The sequence below is a fragment of the Morus notabilis genome, unplaced genomic scaffold (assembly GCF_000414095.1).
Source record: "Morus notabilis unplaced genomic scaffold, ASM41409v2 Scaffold1102, whole genome shotgun sequence".
Taxonomy (NCBI): domain Eukaryota; kingdom Viridiplantae; phylum Streptophyta; class Magnoliopsida; order Rosales; family Moraceae; genus Morus; species Morus notabilis.
Window position 1 is genome coordinate 10,325 of NW_010363957.1, and position 11,850 is coordinate 22,174.

General features: G+C 34.3%; 1 protein-coding gene across 2 annotated transcripts; it reads right to left on the reverse strand.

Moving 5' to 3' along the window:
- Positions 1 to 6,383: 6,383 nt before the first annotated feature.
- Positions 6,384 to 10,814, reverse strand: LOC21385482 (lys-63-specific deubiquitinase BRCC36). 2 transcript variants are annotated; one of them, XM_024170328.1, is made up of 10 exons: positions 10,589 to 10,814; positions 9,618 to 9,740; positions 9,033 to 9,120; positions 8,754 to 8,839; positions 8,468 to 8,683; positions 8,039 to 8,223; positions 7,588 to 7,746; positions 7,433 to 7,513; positions 7,235 to 7,289; positions 6,384 to 6,943 (listed from the first exon to the last, which is right to left on the reverse strand). In XM_024170328.1, the coding sequence occupies exons 1-10, from the start codon at positions 10,697 to 10,699 to the stop codon at positions 6,731 to 6,733; spliced, it is 1,317 nt and encodes a 438-aa protein (XP_024026096.1). In that variant the 5' UTR covers positions 10,700 to 10,814; the 3' UTR covers positions 6,384 to 6,730. The 2 variants fall into 2 exon arrangements, with proteins under 2 accessions (XP_024026096.1, XP_024026097.1); XM_024170329.1 differs by lacking the exon at positions 7,433 to 7,513.
- Positions 10,815 to 11,850: the final 1,036 nt, after the last annotated feature.

An 11,850-nucleotide genomic window follows, 5' to 3' on the forward strand; every position in this document is an offset into this window, starting at 1 on the left:
AGGAAGGGATATTTGGTGAAGGAATGCGTCATATGGGAGGGTGCTTTATATACAAGATCAGTCGACGGAGAAAAGGGAATAAATGGAGGGCCGTGTACGTATGCTTTTTCGTGTTCTTCAATTTGGTTGGCAATTACCTTGATAAACGTAATAATAAAAAATAAAAATAAAAACTAAAGGAAAGAAAAAGAGAAAAAGAGAAATACTCCAGCAACGATTCCAAAGAGAGCTATATATCAAGAGGATATTTTGAATTTTGAATAAATATATACTTTGCCTAGCCAGTGTTACCTCGGATTTGCATGCATATAATTTTGTACAGCCTGTCAAGTGCATCAATTATATCCTTACATGTTTTTTTTTCCCTTTGTGTTGGCAAATATTTGAGATCTTAGCAACCGTTTGGTTGGAGGATTCGAATCATGGTTCATGGTTCACTACAGTATTTTTACTCACAAAAAACACACATAAATAAAAAATGATTATAATTTCATGGTTCTAATCCATGAACTAAACGGACTGTTAGTTCCATTTCAACTATGTATTAGTTTATTGGGTCACTTTGAGCGTTCTCTGTGAAAAGTATGTTGATGACATGGGTGGAGTCAGAAAAAAATAATCAAGTGGGAAGGAGTATGCTAAAATTTTCTTAGATTTCATATATAAAATAAATAAAATATTTCACATACTATCATATTAGAAGATGAAACAAATATAGAATTTCATAATTTATTTATCAGATTTTACATATAAAGTTAAAAGAAAAAGATTATAAGCAGCGCGACCACTTATCCTTGACTATACGTGGCTCTACTCATAATAGGTGACAGATTCTAATAGAATACGCAATCAAGACTTGTTATTATTGGAAAAGGAAACAAATATAGCAATTAATATATAATATCATGAATTGCAATTTTTCAGAACCATCTTAGCCTGCCATCTTTAGAAAAGTAGTGCAGTGCACAGTATCCATCATATAACCCAATACTTTTTTTAAATCAGTGTGCTAATTAGGAATGGTTTCTCATTTGGAAAGTGGATTGCTTATGGCTTAAGTTTAAGTTTAAGTACTACTTTTATATATGCAATTAATTAGTTTAACATTCATTATATCAACCTGGTGCTGCTTCTTTCTTCTTCTGAGGCAGTTATTATATACTGACTTCTAAAGTTAGGGATTATTAAATTGACTGAACTATCCTCTTTATAAATTAATCTGAAATCAGTTACTGATCATAAGGATCTAGAAACTTAACTGTAATTAAGGATTTCACACACACAACATTCTATTTAGTAAATCATTGTGTCCTAGGCGCCCTAGTGTGTGTGTGTATATATATATATATATATATATATATATATAATATCTCCAGCACATATGCATGATCAATCCAAAGACTATGGGATCATCTAGAAACATATTTTAGTATTGTTGGTTATATTTTTGGCGGAACACAATTGAACTAAGTTGACCAAAACTGGTGAGTCATGAAGTTGTATTGAGCTACATGTCTAACCAGCCAACAATTCCAGACCCACAAAAAGAAAACTGGGATTCTGTAGCCTATTAACACAACAAAATCTACTCAACTCAATCAAGTGAAGCATGAACCTAGAAAGGCCCTTTGACCATGGCATTTGGGACCCTCTTCCACTAATGTGGCACTCAAATATTGCACTACACAATCTATATATATGGTATATATACATGTGTGTGTGTGTATATATATATATATATATACACACACACATATGTAAGTAACATCATGAGGAAGAAGTAGACCCATCAAGGCACACGTGGCAGAATTTCTTTGGACAATGTGGAATCATGATCACAATGCATATTCTGATTAGCTAGAATATATAAAGCCATTGGCCGGGCCACACTTAAACTTCTTTATCTTGGTCATGACTCATACACTATATATCCCAACCATGCATGTGGGTCAAGTCTCTTTCAATTTTACCTTGAGATTCAGCACATTTTGACAGTCAATTTATAGGAAAAATGGCTGTTGCTTTACAAATTTGAATATTCCTTTATTCGTACTTATGTTCCAACTTTGCAGATCAGTGAAGTGAAATATATATTTGCAGGGGAATAATAATTATTGCCAAAAGCCTTCACAAGGACGAGACCTCTCTCTGCCGTGCCTTAATTTGACACAAATCACACATTGAAAGCAACCAATAAATTATAGTTGAACATTTGTTGTATATATGGTCGACATATATATATAATTAATGCTCTTTAAGTAAAATTAATTGTTCACTAATAGTTCATTTCAAAAGAAGTGAGTGATGATGAAGAGGAGGAAATAATTACATCGAAAATTTATATATATATATATATATATATATAAAGGAGGGGGTGAAAATGGAGAGTTTCAATAAAGGAAGCTAATGATGGAATAACAAGTAGTCTTCGAGGTATGATTTATGCATTTTGACCATCTCTTTTTTTGGTTCATGGCTTCTTTATCTTTTCTTTTTGCTGCGGCTGCTATTGCAATTTTTTTTTTTTCCTCTCTCTCTAACCCAACAAACAACTTTATCTTCTCTCTAAAGAAAAGAAATAAACATATGAGAGAGAAAGAGAAAGAGAGAGAGAAATCTGGCGTCCATTCTCTTGGGGAAGGGTAAAGGAAAGGAGAGGGCAAACTGTAAAGAAGAGCAAAGGGAAGTGGGTTGCTGCTGCTGATTCGATTCTCCTCGGGAATCGCTTCCATGCACGACTACGACCAACTTATTACTTTTTTTTTTTTTTTTTTTTTTTTTTTTTTTTTTTTTTTTTTTGTTCTCTTCTCTGCCCCCAATCTCTTTGTCCGTGCTTCCATTTTTTTTCCCTTTTAATAGTCTTTTTTCAATAGGGTCTCTTTACGGATATATAATATTTAGATCTAATTAAAATGACATCATATTAAAAAAAAAACACAACAATAGTTTTTCAAAAATGAAAATAAAATAGTTTTTACAGTTCATTTTTTTAGTGCCTACTAGAGAAATATCCTTGTTTTAAATATCAGCTACACCAGCTTTTTCTACTTTATCTTCTTTCCAATTTCATAAACAATATTGTACATACTCAACGAAATCTATAATTGTATATGTTGGTAAGTAACTTTAGACGTACTATAGTTGAGATGGAGTTCATATTGGAAGAAGGAATTGAGTATGTACGTAAAGATCTTGCAATTAAAAGTGTAAAAGTTATACAAGTTAACATGTGCATTTACAAGAGTACTTTGAGACAATACATATACAAATGCGCACAAGGAAATGTGTTTTGTGTGGGGAAAGCGAATGCATAATAATTTCAAGGTTCAAGTACATATCTCGAGTTTAGTTTAGCAATGAATAAGAGTATTTTTATTTCTTCCCAGCAAAAAAAAAAAAAAAAGTATGTTTATTGATTGTTTTTATTATTTTGTGTGTGTATTAAGAAAGAATGATTAAGAGTATGCTTGTCTTGTAGAAAAGATTTTCGTCAAACACTGACTATCCTCTATATATGCACCGAAACTCCAATAGTATAACCAGTTATAATTTTAGAATATAATAAGCATCCAGATGTCGGCTAATGGAACCAAATTACCAATAACTTACCGCCAGTGCTGGAACTTTAGGCCGGCAGGCCTGCCCCGACACCCGAATTTTTCAAGCTTGGTGGACAGGCCCATAAGGCTGTCCGTCCAAGCAAGATTTCGGACTCGGGCTCGGGCTGCTTGAGAAAGGTCAGAATCGCCGAAGCCCGCAACCAAACGAAAGCCCCTGACCGTCAACCGTCAAAAAAATTTTTAGTTTTTTCCCTCCGGCCCGAAGCCCGATCAACGGCTGGTTTTTTTGAATGCTGGCGCCCGACCCGACCTGCCACACGAAAGCCCGATTCCAACGGCTCTTGTTTTGACTGTTGCCCGATTTTCGGCCAGAACCCGACCTGCCAAGACAAAAAATGACCGTTGGATCCGAATTTGGGAAAAAAAATCAATTTTTTAACCCAAAAATTTTCCTATAAATACCCCTCATCCCCCACACATTTTTCCTCACCCAATCTCTCAAATCTCTCTCACAATTTTTTCAAAAACTATCACAATATCCTAAAGCTCTTTATCTCAAATCGCTCTTATTTTTTATAATTGATTCTTTTGGTTATAGTGGTATTCCTGTTGATGCCCAACATAACGTGGAAGAATGACAATTTTCTACTAATGAATTTATTACACAGGAATCTCAAACACAACCAATTGAGGTACCTACAAATCCGAGCCATGGTGGACGTACTGGAGGTCGTGGTCACAATGGTGGTGGGCGTGGAGGAGAGGCGAGTGCAAGTGCTATTGCATCTGCAAGTGTTGCAACCTCCAGGAGAAAATGCAAGCGCACCTCGACAGTTTGTGATCACTTCGACACAATTGAGGAGGTCGACAATGATGGTAACACTAAACACATAGCTCAATGTAAATATTGTTATTCTAAATTACAAGATGACATTATTCACGACACAACACACTTGAGAAGACACTCCGAAAAGTGTCTTCAAAAGCATGGCCAAACCGGCGGAGCCGAACTCCGCCAAACACAATTATCTTTTGATCGCACAACCGATGGTCTAACCACTTGGAAATACGATCCACAAATAGATCATATGGAAGTTCCGCGAATGATAGCTGCATTAGATCAACCACTTAGTTTTGTAGAGCATCCTAATTGGCAGCGATACATTAAAGTTGTACACAATCCTAATACACAATTTTTTTTAAAAACTACTCTTAGGAAAGATTTGTTAAAATTATTTAAACAAGAAAAAGAAGCATTAATAAACCTTTTAGACTCTACTAGCGGTTGCGTTGTATTAAAGGCAGACATTTATTCTGCCATATCCAAAAAAGATTATTTATCTGTACCGGACATTACTTTAAAGGCTTTGATTTTGATAAGAGAATATTAGGATTTAAATGTGTTCTTGGATCACATAGCACCGATTTAATATATAATACAAATTTAAATGTAATTGATGAATATAGATTAAGAGATAAAGTGATGGCTATAACACTAGATAATGCTAGTGTAAATACTAAAGCAATTGAATATTTTGAAAATGATTTAAGTTTATTCTGTGATGGTACTATTTTTTACCAACATTGTGCATGCCATGTAATTAATTTAGCAGTTAAATCCGGTTTAAAATCAACGGATGCTCACATTAAAAGAATTAGAGATAGTATTGCATGGATTCAAGGTAGTAACCAAAGAGAATAGGATTGATTTAGGTTCTTACAAGCATTAAATCTAACTCCTAGAGCATTAGGCCTAGATATGCTTGTAAGATGGAACTCAACTTAGATTTTATACAATTTTAACACAAAATAACTTAATAATTATTTATATACAAATACAATTACTAAATAATAGTATATTATATATAATATATATACAATATTATAAAAATTAAAAAATATAATAAAAATATATATTTTTCGGGCCATTCGGGTGGGCTCGGGTTGCCCGACTGGGCTCCGGTAGCCAAAACTAGGCCCGCGGCCCGTCCGTGGGCCTTCTCAAGCTCAGGCTTGGGCGGGCAGGCTCAAGCGTTGGGCTCAAAATTAAATTTTTTGAGCAGTCGCGGGCGGCCCATCTAAAGTTTCAGCACTACTTATAGCTCAGCACATTCCTCACAAAATGGAAAATGGGTTTTCAAAAAAAAAAATGAATGCAAGGAGATCTGTACACACATTTACTTTTAAACCATAATAATGTGACCTATATTTTGTAACTAGAATGCAAGGAGTTCAAAGCTATTTTAGTCCAAGTCATAATCGGCAAACCGATGGAAGACAAAAATCTCACTGCAAACAATGAGAATTGACCCTTGACTGATGGGTAAATCAGTGTAGGTCGTCTACCGTTATGCCACCATGAACGATGGTAAAAGAGAAAATGGGTTAATAAACTATAACACGCTCTCTTTTCTTTTTCTTTTTCCTTTTCTTCTTAAAGGAGCAAGCAAATAGATTTAGATGCTCAGAGAATATTCAACAATTAACTCCTTAAAACCAATTTAACAAAGTTTAAGAGGATAATTTTTATAACAGTATAACACAGAATAAAATATTCAAAAAAATACTAATTAAATTATCTTAATTATCTTTTTTTCTTCACTGTCACACTAGATCCTTTAAATAATCATTGTAATTACTAACAGTACATGTTAATAATAATTGTTTGTGGTAAATATTACTGATGTAACAGTAATGCAAATGAAAATAATTAAAATTAGTGTTATTTAGAAAAGACTTTTTCTATTAGTTTTATAAAGAAAAGGACAAACAAAAAACAAAAACAAAATTCCAAGGAAATTCGTAAAAATCTGAGGAGCTTGGCAATGAATAATCCATGTACACAAGTAACCCAAAAATACATTTAGGCCTTCAATGCGCATACATTTGGTAGATTTGATACAAAAATGGCCGACATTACGTACGGTAGACGGTTTAAATTCTTTCCTTTTCTCAAACTCGCCACCCTGGTGTTCAAAGGGCATATTCAGTATTCACTGATTTACCAATGTCAAAATGACGAAAATGAAAACTTTACCAGATGCCATCTTCACAACATTCATACAGAAGCATCACTGGTCATGGCAGAAGTAGAATATGCTAAAAACAACATTTCTAGCCTAAACATTACAACACGGGAAAAAGGTAAGGAACAAGGTCACTTTGAGATTTTATTGAGACCCTCTTCGACTCCGGCTACCAGGACCAGAAAGAGCCCTTGCACCCATTAAGTCAGCTGTACTATACAACTCCCTATGACCCGGCGAAGCACTTAAGCGCGAACCATGAGGAGATGGAACTTGACGAGAAGATCCTGAACTTGGGTCACTCTCCCTTTTTGCCTCGGCCTCTAAATTCTTGGCTTCATCATTCAGTATGGCAAACTGCTTCGTAGAAAGCAGATCAGTCGCATGAGTTTAGTTTAATCATAAATTTGAGTTAAGAGATTTCGATTATAAACTGAGTTGCAGATATTATAAGCAGCTGGAGATTTTACATCAGAATTGGTTTGCTTATAGCTGTGATGGTTGAAGAGGAAAAACATTCTGGCTCGTGCAATATCTTCAGCCATCACAGTTATCAAAGAATTGTCAAAGTCAAATAATACAGAAAAAGCTTGTGAATAAAGCATCCTAAGAGTTTATGGAAGAAATGTCCTAAACTCAGAACTGTACCCGAGTTTCATTCTCTCTTAAGCGGTCCTGGAGTGCATTTATGGCTGGACTCAAGCTGCATAGATTCAAGACCAAGGTAAGATTCGAACAAAAAGAGAGACACAACACGGGGGAATAAATGGAAACAAAAAATAAATCAATAAATAAATAAGGGCAAGCATAACAGTTATGGTACAGAGATGGGCATTTGATTCTAACCAATACTCAATTAACTTGCACATGGAAGCCTGATATGTTGACGTGTGATGTATAAAAGTAAGTGGATGAACTTTCCAATCCCTAAGTAAGAAGAATACACAAATTCAGAAAGCGGGTTTGATTAGTATTAAGCAACATCCAATCATCTTAAGCACCTCGTATTTTGCAAGATGGCTTGGTTATATGCTTCCTGCTCCTCTTCATTTAATACGCGTTGCAAATCCGTAAAGGATGTCAAAGGTGAGTCGAGTTTAATAAGAGCTGATGTTGGCAATACATACAGAGGAACTTCTTTCCTGACGTACTCTGCACCACTGGCACCAAACAGCAGCAACTCTAAGTTTTAGATTAAGAGCTGCCTTGTTAGAAAAGGAAAGAGGTAAAGAATATCGACAATTGATGGATAAAAAGAAATAAAGAAACAGACATGGGAGACGAAAAAAGAAAATGGAAACAAACAAAGAAAACACTGACACTTGGTATAAGGCAAGAGAACGAACACCAGCATTTTATTTTTACTTAAAAAATATAGCATATAAAAGATACTAGATCTCAAAATGGATGAAAAAAAGGATGTCAAGTGGTCAAGTACGTACTCATATATACCTCATGTCCAAGTTTGAACGATGCATTGCTTCTTGCATACCATCTGAGACATCCATGGGATCTATATCAACAATGTTGTCATTTGAATTGTTGGTATTGTAGTTTCCTCCAATTCTTTCCTTTTCTTGAAAGTTTGCATCGGCATTAGCAAAAAGGCCCCCCAAGTCTGAAGATCTTGCCCCGGCCTACACAATTTTGTACGTGATTAGACAAAGCAAGAAGAAGTGGATAAATTAAATTTTATTCTCAAAAAATTAAGCAAGATCCGTACTTTCTCCAAGTAGGCAGTATACTTTTAGTAAAAAAAAAAACATTTTTAAACTTTTATCATCTAAACATCTATGCTTTTCCTAACTATACCCAGTTCTAGAACTCTCCTTCTGGTTCCATCACTGTACGGTTATTTCCAGTTTGATAATGAAAGTATACCTTAATACCTACAGCAGTTCTTGAATCACCAGTATCGTGTTCAGGACTCTCCACCTTTATCGATCCAGATCTCACCACTGCATTTTCTGACGAACTTAATGATGATTCAAGATCTATTATTGAATTTCTATTTACGGGAGACAGAGAAATAGGTCTTGACATATGGTGTTGCTTCCCATCCGAGGACTGAAATGCAATTACTTGGATCCTTCCAACCTAAATTAACCAAAATCTGAGAACAACTTTCCAAATGCTAATAGTAACTAATATATGTACTTCAACCAACCTTGTTTATATCTTCACTATAACAGGAAAAAATCAGCCCAATAAACCCAGAATCCAGAAGTTGGTACATTGCCTGGGTCCGTACATCTAGAGAAAGTGGAAGGCAATGGTAACATTAGTTTCGAGAACCAAACAGAAACACAAAGATGTCTGAATAAAAATTGTATCTGCTCTCAATACATCATTTCTTCCTTTTGTTTCTTTTTGAACAAACTGAAAGAAAAACGTGCATATGAAATGGACTTAAACGGCAGAAGAATTGTAATTAAGAAACACTCACCGACATGAGAAGGAAGAACTGTAATATGAGGATGTGAATGGTACCATCCAATCACTCTAGTCGTTCTACCAGTCAAAGTAGTCATTCTGTGCTATAAAGTTAATTAAGAACAATATGAACAAAAAGTCATAAACATAAACGTCTTAACTCATAAGGTTGATTCAAAGGGCCAATCTCAAACTTTCTAGCTATGCATTTGAATTTACTTAACTATTCAGTGGGAATGCAGCCAGCCAAACAATGTAAAACTACGATGAAGAAAAGCTACAAGTGTGACAGAATATGGCAGAAAACTTGGTCATAAAAGAAACCAAATTTGAGTGAAATGAAACATCAAAAGATCTTCCATTCAGAGCTTAAGATGAAAATAGATTAGTGATTACAGAACGTGATCTTTATGATATAATAGGAACTATGAACATTAGAAGCTATTTTTTTCTTCTCTTCCTAGTATGAGTGTTGATTTCCAAAATTGAAATAAATAGAGCCAGCAATCCGTTATTCTTATTCTTTTCTCTTCCTAGGAACGAAGATGAAAGATTCAAAAAGAAAAGAAAGAGCATTAAAAGAAGCAAAAAAGGATATTTCCGCCTGAGCAGATGCAGCAGCCAACTGTTCAGGGTTAGTCTCCACACGGTCCTTCCTTCGATCAGAACGTGTTTGAGGTGATGCTCCCCAAATTAGGGCAGTTACACTCCCGTTCTTGTGCTGAAATCCGAAATCAGACATGAAATAGCATTATGAAATGACGGTATCAAAATTCTCATCAATTAAAAAGAAACGATCTAAAAAAGAAGGGCGAAAAGGCCACGACATAAGCTAATGGTAACAATAACATTCTCCAACTGGCAACTACAATGGTCTTAGTTCTGGACAAGACTTAAAACCTGATGGAGAAAAGAGTAGCATTCTAGCAACGTTAATTGAACCACTTAAGCTACTAGTAGTATAATCTGGTAGAATAATGAATTCATATTTCACATATCCAATGTTCTACTGTGAATACGCTAACATAGCAAAACTGATAAAATGCAAGAAAAAATTCCCAAAAATTGAGAACTAGCCAACACAGTACTAAGGTAAAACATTTAAATTTCGATGGTTACTTAGGTACGGGGAGATTCTGCAAACACATACTGCACAAGAATTTGAACTGAAAGAACCTACTTAAACACATAAAAAATGTGAAACTTCTTCAAATTCATTTAGACAGCCACATTGCCTAATCACAATTTTGTTTAACACTCTTGTCAAATCAATCCATGTATGATCAATATAGGACACAAATTCCAGAACTTGACCCTACGGTTTTCAGAGAATTGCAATTCCCAAAATCCCAATTTTAAAAATTCTACCCAAAACCCGTTTCATTGCAAGAATTAAAAAAAAATCCGTGTCTCAGAAAAGAACCAAAAAGTTACACAAGATCGAAACTTTCTCAAACCCATAAAAAAAATCCCAGCAATCAAAGAGTTGTTGCGGACGACAAAACCCAATAAGAACAAAATGAAATTGAACGGAAGAAAAAAAACAAAAAGAAAAAGTAAAGAAAAAACCTCGATATCACCGAGAAGAAGACCCATAATCTCCTCGGTCTCGGTGGACAATGCATGAGTGAGGCATGTTAGCCACACTTCCTCCGACATTTTCACACTCGTTAGAGACATTCTCTCTGTTCTTCCCAAAAAAATCCTTGTTTCTCTCTCTACTTTCTCTCTCTCAGATGAGGATTGTGATAGAGAAGGAGAGAGATCGCCAAAGAAAAGTTTCGAGTTTTGAGTTCAAAGCATGCTTTGTTGCACTTGCGAAGACGAAGAAGAGAGAGGATCGAAACTGAGTCTTGAGAGATTATTGAATATGGTCGGTTTCAGCCTTTTATGGTGCACCCCTCCAATATAATCTCTTCGATTCTGTGACGTCATGTTCTAACCTGACACCACTTTTTATTTTCTGTGATTTGTGGATTAAAATTATTTTTAATTTATATTTTTTTTATAAAAAAAATATTATAATAAATAATAAATTATAATTTAAATTTTCTAACTAAATATTCCCTCAAATCTTTTCTTTGGTATTTCATTTATTATCAAATCAATCATATCACGTCTTATAAAATATTTAAATTATTTTTGAACTGTTTTTTTTACTTATTTTAAAATGATGAGTGTAATTTAATTATTTAGAGTCCGTTTAGTTTGTTGATTTAAATTTTTAATTTAAATTGAGATGTGATTTTATGTGAGAACTTTTTACTATAACAAAAAAATTAGATGTAATTGTTTCTGAGAGCTTTTTACTGTAACAAAACTCAAATTATAAACTTGAATCGGTGAAATGAACGGAATCTTACCACTTAAAACATTAATAATTAATAATTAATTTTAAAAATTCCTTTTAAATTATAACTTTTGTAATATTTTATCTTCTGAATTTTAAAAAGTAATATCGGTTTTTCCCAAACTTTATTCCGTTAACAAATTTTATCCTTCTGTTAATATATCACTTATTTAGTGAGAATTGAACGCGTAATTACGCTTATACCCTTCTAATCAGATAATTCCCTATTTTTATTAAAAATTCACCATTTTCGTTTTCATTTTACTTCTTTTTTTTTCTCACCTCGTTCATCCATGGCAAGTTCCTGCAGTATAAATAGTGGTGGCAAAGGCTGGGTAAACGAAGAAATTTGAGGTCCTATTCGATGTCGATGTGGGTTGGATCCGGTAGACATCACACACAAAGAAGAATCCAGAAAGACAATTTTATGGTTGCATTCGGTATAAGGTAAATCGTTTAACATTGGACAACAAAGCTTTTG